The sequence below is a fragment of the Hyla sarda genome, chromosome 1 (assembly GCF_029499605.1).
Source record: "Hyla sarda isolate aHylSar1 chromosome 1, aHylSar1.hap1, whole genome shotgun sequence".
Taxonomy (NCBI): Eukaryota; Metazoa; Chordata; class Amphibia; order Anura; family Hylidae; genus Hyla; species Hyla sarda.
The window spans coordinates 607,727,145-607,752,165 of NC_079189.1; the positions used below are offsets into that span (position 1 = coordinate 607,727,145).

The 25,021-nt window shown below is 45.9% G+C and overlaps 1 protein-coding gene across 2 annotated transcripts in view; it reads right to left on the reverse strand.

Moving 5' to 3' along the window:
* Positions 1-9,193: 9,193 nt before the first annotated feature.
* LOC130297405 (zinc finger protein 3-like) overlaps positions 9,194-25,021 on the reverse strand; it is a 39,676-nt gene continuing 23,848 nt past the window's right edge. The window contains exons 4-11 of one of the 2 annotated variants that reach the window (XM_056549851.1): positions 18,889-19,009; positions 18,581-18,760; positions 17,194-17,278; positions 16,986-17,077; positions 16,824-16,902; positions 16,559-16,650; positions 16,316-16,424; positions 9,194-10,366 (exon numbers count right to left, since the gene is read on the reverse strand). In XM_056549851.1, the coding sequence (XP_056405826.1) occupies positions 9,201-10,366; positions 16,316-16,424; positions 16,559-16,650; positions 16,824-16,902; positions 16,986-17,077; positions 17,194-17,278; positions 18,581-18,760; positions 18,889-19,009 (1,924 nt within the window). In that variant the 3' untranslated portion in view covers positions 9,194-9,200. Of the gene's footprint in view, positions 10,367-16,315; positions 16,425-16,558; positions 16,651-16,823; positions 16,903-16,985; positions 17,114-17,193; positions 17,279-18,580; positions 18,761-18,888; positions 19,010-25,021 lie in introns of both variants that reach the window. The other variant, XM_056549858.1, reaches the window with a different exon arrangement.

Here is a 25,021-nt window from a genome sequence, read left to right on the forward strand (position 1 = left end):
ACCAAACGGTAGGTATGCGACTGCTTCTAGATACCCATGAATATTTACAAAATTAGTGTCAGATCATGGACCCTTGCGATCTCCTGTATAGCTCCCCGTCTCTCCTCCTGAATGTGGTGTGTCGACTACTGCACAAAGCTGTGGCCGACATGCACCCTAGGGGGAGCCAGAGCGATGTTCTTGGATATATCCGGTTCTCCCATAGAGCTGCATGGAGGGGGCATGTCGGCTACAGCTTTGTGCAGGGGTTGACATAGCTATTTTCGTCCAGAGAGCCCGAGTGTCCGGCGGGAGATTCCTATCCTAAGGATTTATAAAAATGTTCTATCCTGAAATACTCCTTTAAAAGGGTACTTTGCCCCTAGACATCTTATGCGCTATCCAAAGGATAGGGAATAATAGATCTGTAATCCACATGCACTGAGCTAACTTTGTACGAATTATGATCGACCACAGCTGTCACACCCCCTCCTATTGACATTAATGGGGGGGCATGACAACCACAGTCACCTGAAGCTAGCACATCAGGGCCCCTGCGATCTCCGGAATGGGACCCGGCGCTCAGTGAGAAGCTTAAGCTGCAGGCGGCAACTGCTCCATTCATTCTTATGGAAGTGCCAAAACGACCTCAGTTCAGCACTCAGGCATCATCAGTGCTCCCATAGAAGTGAATGGAATGCATGCTATCTACCGTTCGATGACACGCCCCCCTCACTTAGAGAGCCGGGGTCCTGTCCCAGAGATTGCGGGGGGTTCCAGCGGTTGGACCCCACGCAATCAGCTACTTGTGTCATTGTCCTAGTAAATGCATTAGATATGGTCAGTTCATCCTGGCTCCTTTGCCCGAGTCTACACCCTGTTCCAAATGATTATGCAAATGATATTTAAGTGTCACAAAGATTAAATATTTTATTTTTCAGTGTAACTCATGGATGGCATTGTGTCTCAGGGCTCTTTTGATCACTGAAAATAATATCTGACACCTGTGATAATTAGATTGCCAGGTGAGCCCAATTTAAGGAAAAACTACTAAAGGTGGGTGTTCCACATTATTAAGCAGACACCGTTTTCAAGCAATATGGGGAAGAAAAAGGATTTCTCTGCTGCCGAAAAGAGTGAAATAGTTCAATGCCTTGGACGAGGTATGAAAACATTAGATATTTCACGAAAACTTAAGAGTGATCATCGCACTATTATGAGATTTTGTGGCTAATTCAGAGCAAAGACGGATTCGTGCAGATAAAGTCAAATTGAGGAAGATTTCTGCCAGATCCATGCATCGGTTCAAGAGAGCAGCTGCTAAAATACCATTGCATAGGAGCAAAACACATATTTGAGCTGCTGGTGCCTCTGGAGTCCCACGGACATCAAGGGCCTCCAGGGTCTTAAAACTGTGCATTAACCTTCTATTCGGCCACCACTAACCAATGCTGAAAAGAAGAAAATGCTGTGGGCAGAAAAATACAGGAAGACTAATTTTTAAACAGTCCTGTTCACTGATGAGTGCTGTGCAACCCTGGATGGTCCAGATGGATGGAGTAGTGGATGGTTGGTAGATGGCCTCCCTGTTCCAAGTCATGTTTTGGGCCGGAATCAGGGGAAGAGAGCTGGTCGGCCCCTTTAGGGTCCTCAAAGGGCTAAAGATGACCTCTGCAAAGTATGCAGAGTTTCTGACTGACCATTTTTTTCCCTGGTACTGAAGGAAGAACTATGCTTTCTGTAATAAAATCATCTTCATTCATGACAATGCACCATTTCATGCTGCAAAGAATACCTCTGCATCAATGGCTGCTATGGAGATAAAAGGAGAGAAAGTCATGGTGTGGCCTCCATCCTCCCCTGACCTCAATCCTATTGAGAACCTTTGGAACATCCTGAAGCATAAGATCTGAGGGTGGGAGGCAGTTTACATCCAAACAGCAGCTCTGGGAGGCTATTCTGACATCTTGAAAACAAATTCAAGCACAAACTATCCAGAAACTCACAAGTTGAATGGATGCAAGACTTGTGAAGCTGCTATCAAATAAGGGGTCCTATGTTAAAATGTAATGTGACCTGTTAAAATGTTTAAAAAGTTAAAATGTTGTTTGTTTGAAATAACTTTTGATTTCAGTAAATATGCTGCAAACACAACAAATGACAATTTTAGTTCTTTACAACCTATAAAGTGTTTTGAAACTTACTGTGCGTAACAATTTGAAACAGTGCATTGTAAGTAGAAAAAAATACTGTCATCATTTGGAGGTTTGTTCAATAAAATTTGAATTGTACTCTTAATAGTTGATAACATGAGAATTATGCTTACTCTTATTTACATCAGTTATTTAAGTAAATGAGAAAAATATAATTTGCAGAATAATTTGGAACAGGGTGTATTCATAAAGTCACAAGAAAGGAATCCAGGAAAGACGGAAGTAGTCTGATTTGTTACTACGAAGTCTAAGGATTTGACCATAAGTTAAGGAGCACATAATATGGGAAGGGTGGAAACAATGTAATTTGTAAGTAGGTTTTGTTGTACATCGGTACAGGAGACAAAAACACAGATTATATGCTTTAGCAATTGATAGGCATAGCTGTCTGAAAAACACTTTTATAAGAAGGCATTGTGGTTATCTCTTCTGCATTATCTGGACTGAAAGTCTGCATAGACCAATAGTTTAATTTGCAGAATACTATGTTTTAGATCTTTATACTGTGTTTTACATCTCAAAATGCAGAGGATACCTTTAGGTTCCCCCGGTAAATCCCCTCTTATCGGTTGTTCTGTTATCCGCAGTGGTGCAGGCCCTTCTCCTTTTCTATGTTATCTGGAGACCTGCCAAGGTTTTACTGCAATAACTTACAGGTTTTTCTTTTTAATCAGAAATTTTTATTGAACATTTTTGCATAAAACAAACAACATACAAATACAAAAGTCCCCAAACCCCCCACCCACAAAAAAACATCCTCCCTCCCCCCACTTCCAATCCCCGTGTCTTTCCCTCACAAGGATCCGAGACAATATAACGGAAAGTAAGGCAGTACTGCACCTGATCTCAGCCCACGTAAAAGGAATATAGTTCCAACAGAAAACTAACCACATTAGAAAACAAGTACTATACTCCAGAACAGAATAATGAAAAGTACAGGGGCAATACGGACAATTACTGATTGTGTAAATAACGCACATAAAAGAGCTCACCTATGAAACAACATAGCACATCGACACAGACATGAAACAACAAGACACCAGAAACATAAAAAGTGCGTTCAAGACATCAGAATGTATTAGTGTTCAGACCTCTCAGATACCCCCTCATCAGCACCTCCATGGGATTCCTCCGCAAGTACGTGGATGGTAAACCTGGGGTATGAATCCATGGGCCCCAAATTAGTTCAAATTTAGGCATAGCTTTTCGTTTGCAATATACACCCTTCTCCAGTCTTGATTTAATTTTGTCATCAGCTCCGATATAGTAGGAGGGGTGGCTCTCAACCCGTGCTGTGCAATTAGTTTACGAGCTTGATACAAAATTCTGCTATTACTTATAGATAAGCCACTGTCCTCATCTAACCTATCCAAGTAGGCTAGGATACACGTCATAGCAGATAATCCGAACAGGCAGCCATATACTTTCCCAATCAAGCGCCCCACATCAAAAAAGGAATGCGGCAAATTAAAATCCTGCCCCAGTTGAGGAAATTACTTCAATGTTGGCCCATCGTACACCTGGAAAAGATACAGAATTCCGTGAGTGATCCAGAGGGCAACATCTGGCAAGGAACACAATTCGGAAAGACCAGGATTATACCACAATGGAGAGTACGTTACAAAGGCAGGATAGTGCATAAGTGTCTTAAACTTCATCCATATCCTTTGGATAAGGATAAAGGTGTGGGGGAGGTCTGGGGGAGTCTGTGCAGCCATTTCTAACAAGTAGATAGGGGTCACATCACTGATGCACTTTGAGATTAAATCGCCCATACGCCCCATAGTAGTAAACTGCGCCCAGTTGTTGGACCTGTGACGCCAAGAAATATAACCACGGGTCCGGGACAGACAAAACACCCTCTTTGCCACACTGTAGCGTTTCAAGACAGATTCTAGGCGACTTGCCACTCCAAATGAGCTCTCTATACATGGCCTGAATCCTAAGAAAATATTTCAAAGGAATCCAGACAGGATATACAAGAATATACAAGAATATACAAAAACTGGGGCATAAGAACCATTTTAACCATATAACCATATAAGTTAGATCTACCTACCATAGAGAGGGGGAGCTTACGCCAAGTAGCCACTTTCTGAGAACTACTGTCTAGTAATGGAACAAGATTGAGAGTAATATATTCAGAGGGGAGGGCAGTAACATACACACCCAAATATTTAAATCTGGAGACTATGGGGAGACCAACCCCTAGTAAGTATTGGCATCAGGGGGAGGGGGTCAAGAGGAAGAAGCGTGGACTTGTCCCAGTTAATGGCAAAACCAGAGTAACTGCCTTAGGATTCAATAAGGGTTATCAAAAGGGGTTAGAGAGAGTGGTGCATCCCCCAAAAATAGGAGCATGTCATCTGCATAAAGGGCAATGCGTTCTAAGTTCCCATAACAGAAGCCTTTGATATCAGGGGATGACCTAATTAAAACTGCCAGGGGTTCTATTGCAATAGCAAAGAGGAAGGGGGACAGGGGACACCCCTGGCGTGGAACGCGCCCTAAAGGAAAGGAATGTGAAAGTAGGCCATTATCTCGGATCCGAGCACGGGGAGCAGCATACAGTAGTTGAACCCATTTCAAGGACACAGGGCCAAAACCTATTTGTCTCATCACACTCCAAAGAAAATTCCACTCGACACTGTCAAAAGCTTTGGCAGCATCAAATGAAAGCACGGCCCTACAAGAAGCATTCTCAGGCTGAAGCTGCAAATTCAAAAAGAGCCTCCTAATATTATCAGCTGTTGATTTCCCGGGCATGAATCCCGTCTGATCCCCATGAATCAGGGATGTTATAACCCTCAGAAGACGGTTGGCTAAGACCTTCGCTAACAATTTAACATCAGAACACAACAGGGAGATCGGTCTATAAGAGCCCTCAGATTGCGGGTCTTTACCAGGCTTCAGCAGTAGCACTATAATAGCCTCTAACATGGACCCCAGCAGGCTCTCCGCCGCAGCTCGCATAACCTCCAGCAACCTGTGCAATAAAACTTCTTGATACTGTTTTAAGATATTCATTAGGGAGTCCATCAACTTGCGGCGCTTTCTCAGAGGGCAATGCCCCCAACGTACATTCTAATTCTTCAATAGTATTAGGCTGATTTAAAATATCTCTTTGAGTCTGGGACAGGGCCGGGAGCGGGATGCCGGAAACAAATTGGTCAATAGTGGCATGATCATGCATCAATTTAGAAGAATAGGTCTCCCCATAAAAGGAAACTAATACTTTCAGAATAGCCCTATCAACCTGGACCAGCTTCCTGGCTCCATCGCAAAGCCAAGGAATTCAAGTTGAAACCTGCTAAGCCCTAACAGTACGTGCCTGGAGGCGACCCGTACTCTCACACTTTTCAAAGTAGCGCTGCTGTTGAACTTATTGTCTGCCATTTGTAATAGATATGAGTCCAATAAGGTCTGCAGAGACTGCCAGCTATCTCTATTCTGGTCAGAGGGGTCCCCGAGGAACTGGTGTTCCGCTAAGAGCACCTGTCGCTGCAGTGAGGTTTGAATCTCCCTATTCTTAGATTTGCAAGTAGTAATATCCCTAATAAGAATGCCCCGCACATAAGCTTTTAAAGAGTCCCAGACAGTACCCATCAAGGCAGTCCCCACATTGATCTTGAGAATGGTGTCTATGTCAAACCGAAGCGTATGGCCCACTGAAGAAACCTGAAGCCAAAAAGGATTCAGACACCAGTGAACCTCGCAATCTAGGATGGGAGTCAAATGTAAGACGTAGAAGTAAGGGGGAGTGGTCGGAAAGATTACGGGGGAGATACTCCACCGACCCAACCAGGGGAAAAATTAAGTCATTGCCTAACGCAAGATCAATGCGGGAGAGCGTGCCATGAGAGCTAGAATAACAGAAATATTGTAAATAAGTAGGATGCCGTCTCCTCCACAGATCCGCCCACCCCACCTCTTCCACAAATCTAGCCAAACTGGTAGATCCTGAGACTCCAGACTGTCCCTGGGTAGGAAACCTATCAAGGGTTGGGTTCAGCATGTTATTGAGGTCCCCAACCACCAGGAGCGGTGCATCGGGCAGAGAGGAAAGGAAAGATACCACTCTGCACAAAGCGTTGCCCGAGTATGGCGGGGGGAATATAAGGTGCCACCAGCATACATAAAGTGCGATTAAAAGTGCCATAGAGGCACACAAAGAAAACATGTAAAAAAAAGTAATGTGTGTTTCAGTGAGACACAGTATAGCAGGTTGAAATGGCTTAAGAAAAACAGCTAGATGCTTAGTGGGATCATTTAGGCCTCTAACATTCCACGCCACCACGCCATTATTAGTCATAGTACAAATGGAGGAACATAAATGACCACATGGAACATGAATGACGTCAATAACATCAATCAGACAAGTTACAGAACAACACAAGATATTAGGGTGTAAGCGCACAACGCTGAGTGGGATCACGAAAGCCCCTTGCACTCCACGCCACCACACGTAAGGCATTAACCATAATACAAAGGAAAAGACATAAATGACAACGTGGAAGGGCAGACGTAGAGACCGGACATAGACATTCAAAACACAGTACAGCATGAAAAATCGGAAGGAAAGACACGGAACAACACAAACACCCCAGACAAACGAAAAACCAAACAGTCGCACGTTGGAGGCAAATAAATAGCCCAGGTAGGGTGAGCAGGTAACATATGGAACAAAAGGGTTAAATTAGTAACATGCCGCACTCAAAGCTGAGCCAAAAAACTTGAAAGATATGAAAGACATTCGGCAATAGTGAAGGGTGCCTAAAAAAACAAGTACCCAAAGCAGCCGCAAAAGGATGCATAGAACAATAAACATTAAGGCCTAGTGCAAGAAATAATATACTCTTGGCAGCGTATGGTGGGCGCATATAGACATAGGCCCTGAGAGTCCCAGACATGTAAAAAGTCCACGGAAAAACCTCAAGGTCAAGCACTTCTTATCTGCGCCTCGTGTATGTTCAGCCACTCTGCAGCCACCACAGAAGTTTCAAACATATGAGTAGTTCCAGGGGCAACTACACTGAGGCGTGCGGGGTATAGCATAGAGTACATTACATTCAGGGAATGTAGTCACCGTTTAACATCCGTAAACTTAGCATGTCTCTTCTGGACTTCAGCCAAGAAATCTGGAAAAAGTAAGACACGACTTCATTGATGGTGAGAGAGTCCATGTCCCTGGCTTTGCGGAGAATAATGTCCCTGTCTTTATAATAAAGGATCCGGATAAGGACAGCTCTGGGTGGTGCTCCAGGCGGAAGGGGACGGGTAGGCACCCTATGGGCGCGCTCAAGCGCAAACAGGGGTGTCAGGGTCTCTCTTCCAAATGTATAAAGGAGCCAACTTTCAAAACATTCTCCAGGGTCACGACCCTCAGCCTTCTCGGGGACACCCCCCAGGCGTATATAATTATGCTGTAAGTGGTTTTCCAAATCGTCAGATTTAGCGGAAAGAGCAGTCAGATGGTTAATCACTCAGTGATTGTCCCGCTTAAGTGGAGGGACCTGGTCCTCCAAGTCCCCCACTCTTTCCTCAACAGCACTGACCCGCTCGGACACCTTTTGCATATCATGGCGGATAAGGTTAATGTCCTCACATAGTCCACCCAAAAGCATCTTAACATCAGTATTGCCCCTAGATACGGCCAGGAAAACATCTTTCAAAGTGGGTTCAGGAGGCAGATATGAGGATGAGGGCACAGCGGCAGGCTCACTTTCCACACCAGAACTCAAGGGGTTAACATGCAGAAGGGACCGTGCAGCAGCAGCATGGACAGTCTCAGTGGAGGGTAGTGTCAGGAGAGACTCAGCAGGGCCAGTAGATTGTTGCAGACATGGTAGAGCAGCAGAGTGCACTCCAGTACAGGGGGGTGTTAAATGAGGACTGACCGTCAGCAGCAGCGTGGTGCGCGGACCTCATGCACACAGAAGGATCCACAGCAGCATAGCTACCCGAGTCGGCAGCTGGCCAGTCAGCTCCTCCTCGCACCAGATAGGCACCGGAGCCCCGGCCATAGGTTCAGTAACACGTGCGAAGCACTGCAGGCGCTCCGCAACTCCTAGGACCTCCAGGCAAGATGGCGCTGGGTCCCCATGTAGCTTGGCCTCACTGTCCTCTTGCGGCCCCTGGGTCTTACTATTCCTTTTGCGCCCAGCCATCCCGATTAGTACCTGCTCCAGGCACCCTCACAGGCAGGTGGGGATATGAATAGTCGGTTATTCAGCCAAAATGTCAGGATAAACGGCGGCTTCTCAGTGGAGCTCCGGACACATGCCGCGCCAAGCCACGCCCCACTGTAATAACTTGTGAATAGATAAGAGTCGGGTGAATCCAATGATCTGATCTCACATGAGAACACAAGGAGGGTTAATAATGTTTAATACAAGAATATTCCTCTATTATGACATTTGTAAATAACTTTAGGGAAGAATTATCTTAGGATATATTGATAATATCTTCTCCTTTTTATTATAGCTTCTCCTGGAATGAAATCTTCAGCCATTCCTAATGTTTATTAATAATTGTGAAATAATGGGCGTACACATAATGTCTCTATCATCCATCGGGAGCTATGACCACAGACTGTTCAGAATGATTCCCCAGTCATCTGCTTCCTGGATATTACTATGTGTAACTGGTCTGAGAAGATTTCTATGTGATCGTGTTGTAGGAATAGATGGGGGCGTCCAGTGAGATTACTGGAGATTAGGAAGAAGAACAATATGAGGAGAGAATTAGGGAAGGAGAAGAATCAAGTCAACAAAGAAAACTCTGTGAGCTCTGAGATATTTACAACTTCAAGAGGCCGGATAGATATCCAGTAAACCCCCCAGAGGAGACCCTCATGTCTACTGTTCTAAAGGACTTACATCACATTTTATTTCTATCAGGGACAATCAGGACCGAATAAGGAGATGGTCACATTATGCTCATTGGACTGGGTTATTATTTGTTTTGTCCCTTAGAATCCTTTCAACTTCAGCATCTCGCTGGAAGGTTTTACTGCTGAGACTCTCTTTGTCTAATGTGAATTTTCTCATGTCTAGCAAGAGCTGGTTTACGTGTAAAACATTTCCCACATTCTGAACATGAAAACGGCTTCTCTCCTGTGTGAATTCGCTCATGTCTAAGAAGATGTGATTTATCTCTAAAACATTTCCCACATTCTAAACATGAAAATGGCTTTTCTCCTGTGTGATGTTTCTCATGTCTAACAAGATCTGACTTACTTGTAAAACATCTGCCACATTCTGAGCATGAATGCGGCTTCTCTCCTGTGTGAATTCTCCTATGTCTAACAAGATCTGATTTACTTATAAAACATCTGCCACATTCTGAACATAAATAAGGCTTCTCTCCTGTATGAACTCTTTCATGTGTAACAAGCTGTGCTTTCTCTATAAAACACTTCCCACATTCGGAACATGAATACGGCTTCTCCCCTGTGTGAATTCTCTCATGTATAACAAGCTTTGATTTCTCTATAAAACATTTCCCGCATTCTGAACATGAATATGGCTTCTCCCCTGTGTGAATTTTCTCATGTTTAACAAGATTTGATTGATTTATAAAACATTTTCCGCATTCTGAACATGAATACAGCTTCTGTCCTGTGTGAATTTTCTCATGTTTAACAAGATATGATTTTTTGATAAAACATTTCCCACATTTCGAACATGAAAATGGCTTCTCTCCTGTGTGAATTCCCTCATGTGTAACAAGATCTAATTTACATGGAAAACATTTCCCACATTCTGAGCATGAATATAGCATCTCTCCTGAGTGAATTTTTTCATGTCTAACAAGATTTGATTGTTTTGTAAAACATAGCCCACATTCTGAACATGAATATGGCTTCTCTCCCGTGTGACTTCTTCTGTGCATAAAGAGAGTTGATCTTCTTGTAAATACTTTTCCACATTCATCACATGGAAACCTTTTCTCCCCTTTCCGCTCTGTACTTGTGGTAACAACTTGTGATTGGTCGGGAGAAGGTTCCTGATTATCCGGCGGATTGTATGAGATATCTGTACTGTGATGTCCTGGATGTAGTACAGGTTGTGGTGTATGATCATCTTCTGAGGAGCCCTGCATGGTATCTTCATCCTCATCTTCATCTTTATAATTCAGCAATAACATCACATCTTCATCACAGTTGAGATTTTCTGTTAGGATTTAAGTAGATTTGATTTATTTATTTTTGGTTTTCTTCAAACCACAAAGTAGAGACATTTATAACATTTTTATTTGTCAGTAAACACAAGTGCAGTTTTTGATGCGGTTGTTTAAAGTCAGATGTGAAGCCACATTGTAGGTCACACAACACAACCGCTTAGATAAGTGCTTCCCAACCAGGGTGCATCTAGCTGTTTAAAAACTACAAATCCCAGCATGCCCGGACAGCCTTCGGCTGTCCGGGCATGCTGGGAGTTGTAGTTTTGCAACAGCTGGAGGCATCCTGGTTGGGTAGCACTGGCTTAGATACAGAACCTGACACCTGTAACGCCTGATACCTGTAACGCGTGTACCACATTCCGCTGCCTACCTTGGGCGAACCCGCTCGCACAGCTCCCCCTTCCCGCTGCAGGCTCCGGACTTTTCCTTCTGCAGTGTCTCACCCAGCTACAATATCTGGTGCATCTAGCAGTGGCCGCACGAGGCCTGACTCTTTAAGGGTTCTCCTCCAATCCCTGACTGCCATCTCCTATTTAAGGATGCTCCGCCCTCACCTTCCCGCCTGGGCTACAAAGTGGTTATCCATTGTGAAGGTTACATGATTGCTGCATCCAGTGTAGGGGCGCTTTAAATCAATGCACTTCAGTGGCTTTTGCGGGGCCATAGGCCGCCGCCGCCACCACCCGCTTCTCTCCCCCTACCTGCCAAGGTGGTCTTGGCCATCCATCCTTCCTTCCTGTAGTGTCCGGCGGCATTCCAGGTGGAGGGTGAACCGGTCCGGGCTGTCCTTCCTCTCCGGGGGTCCTCTTCTCCACTCCGGGCAGGCTCCGGCCTAGTACGCTGCATAGACGCCGCTGTGCAGTGACGCCCGTGCACAGCGACGCACCTGATGTCACGGCGTAGCGGCGTCTATGCAGCGTACTAGTCCGGAGCCTTTCCAGAGTGGAGAAGATGACCCCCGGACAAGGACAGCCCGGACCGGTTCACCCTCCCCCCGGAATACCGCCGGACACTACAGGAAGGAAGGATGGCCCGGACCACCCCCATTATGGGTAAGTTTAATTTTTTTTTATTGACTCGGAGGGTGGGGGAGGCGCCCGACCGGTATAACGGTATGGGCAAAAATCCATACCGGTATACCGCCCAGCACTACGGGGGGGGCGGTTGCGGTGCGGCGGGTCGGGGGGGGGGGGGGCTTTGGCGGTCGCGGTGCGGGGCATTATCGGCTTATCAGCAAGGTAATTGCCGATACCGATAATGGCCAAAATCGTGATTATCGGCCGATAATATCGGCCATACCGATAATCGGTCGATCCCTAATACAGTGTATTCAGATTTCTGCCTGTTTAGTGACGCCACCTTTTGCCTCACCCCTTGGTACTTTCCTGATTCTTCTGGTACAGACTTCAGACTGCTTGACTACGCCTCTGCCTTCTATTGGGCTAAACACCATCTGCACCTGCGCTACTCAGCAAAGCTGTTCCAAGCTCCAACTCAGCTATAACATCTAGCCTCAAACTCTGCTGCAAACTCTACCCAGCCTCAGCCAGCCTGACCTGCCTGTGTCTCAGGTGCTTTGCACCAGAGTCTTTTGGCCTGCTCGGCCAGCTGCCACTTTACCGGGACCTCACTTGTTGAAGCGACCCGGTATCCCCCTGCAGACAAGACCAGCTTCTGCATCTGGAGCAAGATAAAGGGAGATACTTAGACAATGCTCTCAAGTTTGGCCCAAATCCAGACTGGTAAGTGGAACAGCGGGTCCAGACCGCTAAAGGCATTACAACACCTACTGAACAGATCTTAAAAAAGTGGGAAAATGTGTGAGAGAGAGGGTGAGAAGCACTTTGGGAAGTACTTATCTAAGCAGTTGTGTTGTGCGGCCCACAATGTGGCAAGAGAAAGAGAATTATTGGATCAACAGGGTAAATACTTTAGTTCCGCTTGGGTGAATGAGTAGATCGAAAACGTGAGCTAACCCTGTTGTAGCGGTACATACAGTAATACACCTTACTGTCCCTAATCACTGTTATTTGTCCCATTTCCTCGTATTTATCGATGTCTCTAACCCACCGCCATTCATCGATGTCTCTGACCCACTGCCATTCATAGATCTCTCTGACCCACCGCCATTCATAGATCTCTCTGACCCACTGCCATTCATAGATCTCTCTGACCCACTGCCATTCATCGATGTCTCTGACCCACTGCCATTCATAGATCTCTCTGACCCACTGCCATTCATAGATCTCTCTGACCCACTGCCATTCATAGATCTATCTTACCCACTGCCATTCATCGATGTCTCTGACCCACTGCCATTCATAGATCTCTCTGACCCACTGCCATTCATCGATGTCTCTGACCCACCGCCATTCATAGATCTCTCTGACCCACTGCCATTCATAGATCTCTCTGACCCAGTGCCATTCATAGATCTCTCTGACCCACTGCCATTCACAGATCTCTCTTACCCACTGCCATTCATCGATGTCTCTGACCCACTGCCATTCATAGATCTCTCTTACCCACTGCCATTCATCGATGTCTCTGACCCACCGCCATTCATAGATCTCTCTGACCCACCGCCATTCATCGATGTCTCTGACCCACCGCCATTCATAGATCTCTCTGACCCACTGCCATTCATCGATCTCTCTGACCCACCGCCATTCATCGATGTCTCTGACCCACCGCCATTCATCGATGTCTATGACCCACTGCCATTCATCGATGTCTCTGACCCACTGCCATTCATCGATCTCTCTGACCCACTGCCATTCATCGATGTCTCTGACCCACTGCAATTCATCAATGTCTCTGACCCACCGCCATTCATAGATCTCTCTGACCCACCGCCATTCATCGATGTCTCTGACCCACCGCCATTCATCGATCTCTCTGACCCACTGCCATTCATCGATCTCTCTAACCCACCGCCATTCATCGATCTCTCTGACCCACCGCCATTCATCGATGTCTCTGACCCACTGCCATTCATCGATCTCTCTGACCCACTGCCATTCATCGATCTCTCTAACCCACTGTAGCGAGCCTGCAGCTCCACCACCTAATTCTCTCTTTCTCTTGCCACATTGTAGGCCGCACAACACAACCGCTTAGATAAGTACTTCCCAACTAGGGTGCATCCAGCTGCTGAAAAACTACAACTCCCAGCATACCTGGACAGCGTTCGGCTACACCCAGCACAATCACGTAACCTTCACAATGGATAACCACTTTGTAGCTCAGGCGATAATGTGAGGGCGGAGCATCCTTAAATAGGAGATGGCAGTCAGGGATTGGAGGGGGAATAGAGTCAGAGGCGCAGGAGAACCCTTAAAGAGTAAGGCCTCGTGTGGCCACTGCTAGATGCACCAGACATTGTAGCTGGGTGAGACACTGCAGAGGGATAAGTCCGGAGCCTGCAGCGAGAAGGAGGAGCTGTGCGAGCGGTTCACCCAAGGTAGGCAGCGGAATGTGGTACACGCATTACAGGCGAAAAGCTGAAAAGTCCAAATTGTGTTTTTTATATTCTCGTGTCTGGAGACGCTGTGCAATGTAAACCCCTATGTCACGTTGGCCCGGTGCTTGTTGGTTTTGTATCTAAGCCAGTACTTCCCAACCAGGGTGCCTCCAGCTGTTGAAGAACTACAACTCCCAGCATGCCTGGACAGCCGAAAGCTGTCCGGGCATGCTGGGAGTTGTAGTTTTTCAACAGCTGGACGCACCCTGGTTGGGAAGCACTTCTCTAAGCGGTTGTGTTGTGGGGCCTACAATATGGCAAGAGAAAGAGAGAATTATTGGATCTATAAGGTAAAAGCTTTAGTTCCTCTTGAGCTCAATGAGTAGATTGAATATGTGAACTAACCCTGTTGTAGCGGTACATACAGTAAGACACTTTACTGTCCCTAATCACTGTTTTTTGTCCCGTTTCCTCGTATTCATAGATCTCTCTGACCCACTGCCATTCGTTGATGTCTCTGACCCACTGCCAACCAATGTCATGTGCTAGAGGCTTTTGGACACCTACTACCAGTTATACTGACCTTTTGACTCTGGTTTAACTGTACAAGTCCTTATTACCTCTGACCGCAGAACTGAGTGTCTGAACACCCCCCTCATTCATCCTCAATAGCCATGCAGATGACCAAATTATTTTTGTATTCTAATCATCCCTGCGGTACAATTTATGTATACCCCATACACCTGTATCATATCATTTATCAATCACATTGATGCCTCTCTGTATTAGTGTACTAGTGTGTACGTATGTCACACGTCATCCCAAACCTCAAAGTGACTGACGCCAGCCAAGCGCACCCATTCAGCTCTGTATACAGTTAGTATACAGTTTTAGCAAGGGATAAGATGTCTGATAGAGGGGGTACTGCTGCTGGAGCCTCCCGTGATCCTGTGCAGTATCCAGCATTCTAAACAAACACCCGGTTCCTGCGGCATTGGTCGTGACATCATGACACGCCCCCTCCATTCACGTCTATGGGATTATTTTTTCCTTTACTAATCTTTTCCTTTTTTATCCTTTTCCCTCCTCCTCCCCATTCTACCTCCCTACACTAGTTATGCACATGTACATGCACTGTATAGCTCCAGTGGTGAAGGTCCAAGTTAATGGGCACCCTATTGCCCATTAACTTGGACCTTCACCACTGCCCGCTTTCTCTCCTTCTTTATGCAAGTGCCATGGAGTCGCTGGTGGCCATGGTGTCGAAGGGGGTTGGGTATTCAGGGTCTAAGGAAAAATGCATTGACTGAAATGATCTGACTTTATGTTGTATTTATCAGATCAAAAAGAAGCTCGTAACGCCGTATTGGATCTTTTGCAATGTTTTGGAACATACACCAGTTTTAAAATTAATATGGGCAAGTCAACCATTCTACCGATCGGTGGGGAGATACGTTCTGAAAGGGCGGTGTCTCATTCTTCGACGTGAGCCAACGCCATCACCATTACCTTTCTAGGACTGCAGGTTTCTCATTCGGTCCATGGATTTTGAAGGACCACTAAGTTTGCCAGGGCTAGTGAGTCACCATATTAATACAGATTATGGAAAAAGGGGGGGCTAGCTCTACATGTCCTACAATTGTATTATTGGGGGTTCGGTAGTCACATGTCCCCTGGTATGCCACTTCAGAACTGCTCAGAACCCGGGAAATGTTGACAGTCCCGCACTCTTTGGCATATACCGTATTCATCCTATACATCTGCTCTATTGTGGAGCAGATAAGATGACATTGTGTCGTAGGAAACACCTGACTTTATGTCAATTTCTGATGATTTGATCTCTGGGGTATAGGGTGGGCTTCAATCACTATACTTCTCTTAGGATAACCACTTATTTCCTGAGTTACAAGATCTACATCGCACCTGATGATGTTCCAGGACCGGACCTGGATCTGCCAGTTTTGGGAACCTGCCCTGGTGGTCTCCAGCTCTACCCTTCTCATCTATCACCTGTATAACTATTATCTAGTTTCATGAACATGACACCTGAGTTGCCTTTGTTATTCCCCTAATGGTTTTTTGCACGACCTTTCACCAACACTATAAAGAGTGAATCAGTGCAAAGACAATCACATGTAGAAGAGGATCCTACACACAACGGGACTGCCACACATCTAATATAATGGACTATATGGAGGACAGGCTGACTAATTAAAAATATTGGAAAACACCTTTCAAAAGGAAAAATCCTCTGAACTCCCTCTGTAAATCCATTATTACATATCTGGGGTAACACCTCCTGGAATTATTACATACCTGGGGTAACACCTCCCTGAATTATTACATACCTGGGATAACACCTCCTGGAATTATTACATACCTGGGATAACACCTCCTGGAATTATTACATACCTGGGGTAACCCCTCCTGGAATTATTACATACCTGGGGTAACACCACCTGGAATTATTACATACCTGGGGTAACACCTCCTGGAATTTCCTCCTTCACTTCCCTCATACACGGGTGATGGCCCCTCATCCTCTCTTCTTCATCCTCCATTTTACTATTAGTCAGATCTCCCCCCTGATGTGACATATAGAACAATTCACTACAATACAGCAGACAGGAGGAGCAACAGAGACCCCCAAAATCTACCCCCACATCTATGACTGCAGGACCCCCCTATAGAGATGTGGGATAGGATCAGCCTCATCTACCTGATGCTTCTCTGGGACATTTCCCTCTGGACAGTCCTGGGAATACAGAGGACGGGGACACCTCTCGGGTGGACTTCTATCCATGACTCCATCTGTAGGGAACACACAGGGAATGAATAAATCACCTCCTGTATATCCATCTGTAGGGAACACACAGGGACTGAATAGATTATTTACATGTGATGATCAGATGATGGGGTAGGAGCTAGGGGAACCTCAAAACAGATTTTACTTTTACAACCAATTAAAGTCTCCCCTTCCTTACACTGCTGATTGGCCATGAAATCCGTCTCCTCTTCTTCTTCATCTTTAATCTCAACCTTAATATTCATCAGATCTTCACCCTAAACAAAAACCAGAAAAAAAAAACGTAAAATGGTTCAATCAACTTATAGTCATGTATTAGGGAGACTTTAGCGCCATCTACCTGTTGATTCCCAGGGACATTTTCCTCTGGACAATCCTGGGAATATAGAAGATGGGGACACCTCTCGGGTGAATTTCTATTCATGACTCCGTCTGTAGGGAACACACAGGGAATGAATACATCACCTGCTGGATAGATTTCTATGTTACTAGGTGGTGACAGTGATATATATATATATATATATATATATATATATGTCTCTTCTTACCTGGTGATGTGAGGGGCTGCTGATCCTCCATCATGACCTGATCCTTGTACTGAGCCTGAGCCACGTCCTCAAACCCTATAGGAAACTGACACACAAAATGATAAAGTCGTCATTCCTACTGCTCCTGTGGTGTTACATTATAATGTCCCAGCAGTGTCACCTCTCCAGTCATCACCAGACCCCTCCATTACTGTATAATGTCCCAGCAGTGTCACCTCTCCAGTCATCACCAGACCCCTCCATTACTGTATAATGTCCCAGCAGTGTCACCTCTCCAGTCATCACCAGACCCCTCCATTACTGTATAATGTCCCAGCATTCCCAGCAGTGTCAGCTCTCCAGTCATCACCAGACCCCTCCATTACTGTATAATGTCCCAGCAGTGTCACCTCTCCAGTCATCACCAGACCCCTCCATTACTGTATAATGTCCCAGCAGTGTCACCTCTCCAGTCATCACCAGACCCCTCCATTACTGTATAATGTCCCAGCATTCCCAGCAGTGTCACCTCTCCAGTCATCACCAGACCCCTCCATTACTGTATAATGTCCCAGCAGTGTCACCTCTCCAGTCATCACCAGACCCCTCCATTACTGTATAATGTCTCAGCAGTGTCACCTCTCCAGTCATCACCAGACCCCTCCATTACTGTATAATGTCCCAGCAGTGTCACCTCTCCAGTCATCACCAGACCCCTCCATTACTGTATAATGTCCCAGCAGTGTCACCTCTCCAGTCATCACCAGACCCCTCCATTACTGTATAATGTCCCAGCATTCCCAGCAGTGTCACCTCTCCAGTCATCACCAGACCCCTCCATTACTGTATAATGTCCCAGCAGTGTCACCTCTCCAGTCATCACCAGACCCCTCCATTACTGTATAATGTCCCAGCAGTGTCACCTCTCCAGTCATCACCAGACCCCTCCATTACTATATAATGTCCCAGCAGTGTCACCTCTCCAGTCATCACCAGATCCCTCCATTACTATATAATGTCCCAGCATTCCCAGCAGTGTCACCTCTCCAGTCATCACTAGACCCCTCCATTACTGTATAATGTCCCAGCATTCCCAGCAGTGTCACCTCTCCAGTCATCACCAGACCCCTCCATTACTGTATAATGTCCCAGCATTCTCAGCAGTGTCACCTCTCCAGTCATCACCAGACCCCTCCATTACTGTATAATATCCCAGCATTCCCAGCAGTGTCACCTCTCCAGTCATCACCAGACCCCTCCATTACTGTATAATGTCCCAGCAGTGTCACCTCTCCAGTCATCACCAGACCCCTCCATTACTGTATAATGTCCCAGCAGTGTCACCTCTCCAGTCATCACCAGACCCTTCCATTACTGTATAATGTCCCAGCATTCCCAGCAGTGTCACCTCTCCAGTCAGCAGCTCCATCATCTTGTTGATGAGTTCTAGAATCTTCTGTTCATCCATTTCCTCATGTATCAGGGAGGGAGGTGGGGGCCCCGGGATTGGGTTCTGGGTTCTTCCCCATCCTTCACACAGAGGGGCCCGACAGCGCCCACTAGAGGACTTCTTCACAACTATGTAATCCTGTGTATGGAGACATACATTAATATCACTACATACATTCCCAGAATCCCTCACCTCTCCAGTCATATCCATCTGTTATTACATAGATAAGAATGAGGTCATGTGACATCACTCCCAGAATTCCTCACCTCTCCAGTAAGCCGGAAGAGTATCTGTAGGGTGAGGTTTATTATCCTGTCGGCCATCTTGTTCCTGTCTCTCTCCATCCTTGGTCGGTCAATAAGGACAGATGATCTAATGTTGTAAGAACTAAAAAGAAAATAATTTTAATGTAAAAAAAGCTGTGAGACAGTGACAGGAAGTTTGGTCAGGGTCACTATATTTCCTCAAGGAGTGAGTTAAAAGGGCACTGTCAGATACAATAACTTTTGACTTTGTTGGACTGTGCTGGTACTGTGTGTCTCTGCCTACCTATTGTGCTTCATAAGTTCCATACTGCAGTGTGTCTCTTTTATTACAATACATGGCCGCTAATAAGTGGAAGAAGAACAAGGATGGTGCTGGTCCCTCGCAGCATGGTGCCGGCGTATCTGCTAACTTGAGGAATAAACTGGTGCTGCAGCAGGATGTGGTGGCTAAATTGGAGCGGTTTGCTTTGTGGCCTACATCCCGGATTCTCCTGATCTCATGGGAGCTCCTCTTCCAATGGCTGATGTTGGGGTCCCGCCAGACCCTTTGGAGAATTATGATGCCTTCTTGCAAGCCTCTGACTCCGATTCACATGTTTCTTTACCCTGTGCTCCACCTGCGCTGTCCGCTGCGGCAACGACTGCCTCTCCTAAGCCTCCTGCTGAACCTACTCTGGCTGCTGTCTTTGCTGAGACACAAAGATGTAACATCGCTCTTTCTCAATTGACTGCTCAAGTGGGAACTGTTCAGCCGTACATTTCTCTCATCCGCCATGAGTTACAAAAAGTGACGAATCGCACCTCTGCTGCGGAGGGCAGGATTAGTGACGTGGAAGATGCGGTTGTTTCTGTGGCGCAAGACTCTACTAGACACAGTCAGAACATTGCCTTACTGAAAGCTAAAGCTGATGACCTGGAAAACCATCTGCGCAGAAACAATGTGCGCATTGTGGGACTCCCAGAAAAATGTGAGGGTCGGTATCCCATGGATTATATGCAGACCTGGCTAAAATATGTTTTTGAGGCTGACAACCTGACCTTCGCAGTCAAACATGCTCACAGAGTCCCTTCTAGACCCTTCCCGCGGGTCCCGCCCCGGTCAATGCTGGTGAAACTCCTCCATTATAGGGATCAGGACTTGATTCTTCATCTGGTCAGAGAGAAGCAGCCGATTAAGGTGGATGGTTATGTTATTTCTTCCCTGACTTCTCGGCGGAAGTGCAGAAGAAGCTTGCCTCGTTTATGGATGTGAAGAGACGGTTGCGGTAATTGAGGTCCAATACTCTATACTGTATCCGGCTAGACTCCGTGTGGTGACTATGGGCAATACCCACTCCTTTGAGGGGGTGGATGCAGCCATCCATTGGTTAAACTCATGAATCTCAGTTATGTCAGAGGGCACGTAGGGGCTCTCCAGGTCCTGTCCCAGACTGAACTGTTCTATAGCAGTTGTGATGTCTATTGTTTAGTAGACTGTTCTTTTCTAAAGTTGCGATGCTGATGTTTCTACCATGTTATTGCATTTCTTTGCTAGAATGGGACACATTTTATTGTTTTCAGTACTATTGCATGCATATTTCTCTTTGCGGGGGGAAGGGGGGTTGATGGGGGTTATATTGTGGGCATTTTCAAACTGTTTTCTTGAGGCATATGTGCTCTTATGTTTTATTGCCTACTGCTTACTCGGTTAGGTTTGTCTGTGTCACGATCACACCCTATCGGTCCAGCTAAGAAGCTAGAGAGAGTGTGATGGTGCAAGGGTTAAAGCCACCAGACCTCTGGGTATCCACTACTAGTCCCAGCAAGTCACCAAATTAACCCTTAGATAAACGTGTTTCCACCAGAGCTGCCTTCAGAAAGGTGAGCTCATATATTTAGAGATCAAAGACCAGAGCTGATTAATTAAACATTTAATCAGATAAAAGGTATCACAGTGCTGACTATATAAAAATACAGAAACAAATTTCATACAGTTACAAAAATATGAAAGAATTTAGCAAGGCAAGTTCAGAAAACAGAAGATGAAGTTCTTACAGCATGATGGTATCAGTCCATGAGAGTGAGTTCCAGCTGTTCTTAGGATGGTCTTGTCAGCTTGTTGCACAGCACTGAACACCCTGAGTCTAGCATTGTTAAATATTATATATCTGCCTTTTTGGAGGGAGACTCCATTCCCCCCTCCCCTCTGATCCCACCAGGGGGGCATCTCTGTTCCTGGCCCTCTTATCTGGTTGATTATATGATGGGACCAGAGTGCCCCTTACATCATGCTTCAAAAGAGCCTCTGACTTCAAAGGATCTACAAACAAACAGCCAGACCCCCAATAAAATGCAATACGCAAAAAACACAGGATACGCCGTCTGAATTACCTCTCACCCATGTCTTGGATAATCCATCACACACAGTTATAATTTATAATATGCATATAGGATTTTAATAATCAGGCCTTGGGCCTGACAGTCTGGTTGATTTCATTCTTGCTGTATGTTTCCACTCTGGTCTGCACTTCTCTATCTCCATTCTGTGTTAGGGGATGGCTGTCCCTGTATGTTCTGGAGTGTGTTGCTGCCTGGTGTGAACATATTGGCGCCCCCTGGTGCCGCATGCTGCGGTGTTGTGTGTGGCTGAGTTATGACTAGCGCTCATTGGTGCAGCATCCCACGGCGGGTTGCGTGGCTGCGCTTGTTTTTTGTTTCTGGGTGTTTGTTTTGTTTTCCATCTCCTCCTCCGTTCGTGTAAGTTGCTTGTCAAGTATGTTGGCTGGTCTCCTCCAAAAATGTGGTGGCCTTGTTGTAAGTTATTGGTTCTCTGTTCATGATAGCGGTCTTTAATTTTGTGGGGTGGAATGTTAGGGGGCTGGGAGATGTGTCTAGACGTTATGCAGGGTTTAATTCGGTGAGTCACTTCCATCCGGCTATACTTTGCTTTACTAAAACCCATTTGACAGCAGACATTACTGCAGTCCTATATAGAGCTTGGGCTGGACACTCTTCTCACTCTAAATTTTTCTCTCATGCTAGAGGAGTTAGTATACTGGTCCACAAATCCATTCCGTTTAGGACTGTCTCTTCTAATGTTGATCCGGATAGTCAATTTATTTGCCTTCTATGTGAAGTGTCTCACCAAATGCTCATTATTGTGGGATTGTATCTTCCCCCAACCCCCACCCCTGTATAGGGGTGTTGTGGTGCACTGTATTTTATCTATACTTTCTGGATTTCCTATGGTGCCTCTGCTTATTTGTGGAGATTTCAATCAGGTCCTAGATGCCTTCTTAGACAGGTTTTGGGGACTCCAGGCTCCTCCTCCATCTAGGCCCACTGGGCTAGCTAAACTGTTGTGTGAGGTTGATTTGTGCGATCTGTGGCACCATCGCAATCCTATGTTTAAGCAATATTCCTGTTACTCCGCCACTCACGGGACTCTTTCCAGAATTGATATGGCAGTTGGGGATGTTGCTATGGTTGGCTTGGTCAGGGAAATTGAATACTTAGCTAGAGGTCTCTCTAATCATTCCCCTATCCGATTGAAGCTTCATCTGGCTGGGAATGCTGGTGGGGTGTGGCCGCTGTGGAGACTGAACCCATTTTGGCTACAACTGCTGACTACAGCTGAAATTGTCTGTGTGGAACTGAGGGACTATATTGTCCTTAATGATGGATCGGCTTCGGTCCCCGTGGTTTGGGACTCCCTTAAGGCGTTCCTTTGTGGCCTATTTAGAAGGGATATTGGTATACACAAATCTTTTACCTAGGGAGCGGGGCCGCGCGCGCCGGGACAGGACCAACGGAGAGCGAGTCAGGTACGGGAGCCGGGGTGCGCATCGCGAGCGGGCGCCACCCGTATCGCGAATCGCATCCCGGCTGGAGGCGGTATCGCAGCGCACCCGGTCAGTGGATCTGACCGGGGCGCTGCGGGAGCGAAAGTGTAGCGAGCGCTCCGGGGAGGAGCGGGGACCCGGAGCGCTCGGCGTAACAGGGAGGTGGGTCCGCTAGGATTCGACTTGAGACCCTACAGATAGGGAAATCTTCAGTAGGTCTTGCTCTTCCGAATCCTTGTCTCTATTTTGTTCCCTCCCAGCTCCATCAAATTCGGGGGTGGGCAACTGTCCAAACACTAGGTCCTACTGGTAGGCTGTTCATGGCTAAACATGGGGGTAGAGTACCACTGCATATGTTGGATATTGGGGCCCTTACTAGACCTCCTGACTCCTCTCCCACTAGTCAGCTTCTGTGCAAGCTTTGGGGTCACACATTTACACAGCTGTGGCATGGGGGGTTCTTTGTGTGTATGTTTTTAAAAAAGGTTTATAAAACTTCAATAAAAATTATCTGATTTAAGAAAGTTAAGATCAGCCGTAGGACCTTTCATTCTGCTTCCTAAGCCATGCTAAGGTTTTGGATGAGCCCAGATCAGCACAGGTGCTGGAGACAGTTGGTCACTGAGTGTTAAAACTAGCTGCAAATTAGTTTGCTAGGAGGACCCAGACCCTCTAATGGGAGTTTTATTACTGAAGGCTACAGCCTCAAATATGGACTCTGTGATAATTGCCAGTTGTGGGAGGTAACACATGGAGTTTGTTTAGTTGAGTGGTAGTGTGGTGACCCAGTACAGGATGTTGTTCTGTCATGTAAAAGTTTCCTCAGGCACTTCCAGTGTCAATGTTCTGGGCCCACTACTCAAGAGTTTATTGAATTCTTGTGATTTTGTGTTAGGCACATGTTTATCAGAGTTACTGTATGTTTAAGGAAAGTCATACAGAGAAAATAATGTGATCCTGATGTACAATAATGGGAGGCCCTTCAGACTAACCCTTATATAGTGGAGGAGGGAGGAGTTATTCAGTTTTGTAGTAGTGGAACAGAGCTGAGGTACAGTGTGGAGTTGAGTTAGGAGAAGTCTGTGGTAATCTGAAGGAATTTGGAATTATGATTTAACGATAATTATTTATATCTTATCACCAGGCTTTGAACTGTATCTATGCGATAGGGTGCATGTTAATGGCGAGGCTGCAGTTATTTTATTCATCGTCCACCATGACAGCCACCGGAGAGATGGTCCCCTAGGACCTAATAGGAACAGGATGCAGAGAGGTTAAAAACCTCTGTGTATTTTAAATTACCCATAGGGACAGGATAAGCAACAGAATACACAATCATAATATAACAAAAATATAAGGGAGGGAATTAAGGGGCTGTCATGGTGGACTAAAAAAAAACAACGAACTATCGCTAAGTCATAATTCCGACTTTATTCATCGTCCACCATGACAGCCACCAGAGAAATGCCAAATAAATAATTTAAGGAGGAACAATAGCATGTAACACCTTTCTACCAAAGGAAAGGGCCTGAGAATATGATAAATCAAGTCTATAGTGCCTGAAAAATGTATGAGAGCTAGACCAGATGGAAGCCTTGCAAATATGGTCAATAGATGCAGCTCTTCCACATCACCAATGTGGAAGCAACTGGTCTGGTGATGATGTCCCTGAGATAAGGACTGGGTCTGACCCCGACAACCCAGTGGGAGAGGATAACACCCGTCTGGGGTGGCGTCCGCATGTAAGAGCTGTCTGTCTATGTTAGACGGACAGCTCTTACATGCGGACGCCACCCCAGCCGGGTGTTATCCTCTCCCCCTGGGCAATCGGGATCAGACCCAGTCCTTATCTCAGGGACATCATCACCAGACCAGTTGCTTCCACATTGGTGATCACCTTCCACCGAGGATTCATCAGCTACCCCGTTACCCACTTACAAGATCTATGTGCTTATAAGGGAACTGTCCATACTTCTGCCACCTATCCTTTCATATATCCTCTATGAAGATCATTCAGTGTGCGCACACTATCAAGCATCTTACTTATATGATGTGAAGGCACACAGAATTGGTGTTCAGGGTCCTCACTGACCTCTACTCAATTATTCCCTATGAATCCCTGACAAGCTACCTGTAGTGATACAAGAATAGCGAAACACATTGGATATGTATGGTTTTACTCATTAATACATATAAATATCTCAGGTTATGCATTACAGACAAATGTCTATCTTTGATGTACGAATACTGTGCTATACCCCTGGTCACCACCCACGGGTTTGAATTACTCCTGTACCTACCACGTTTTTGGT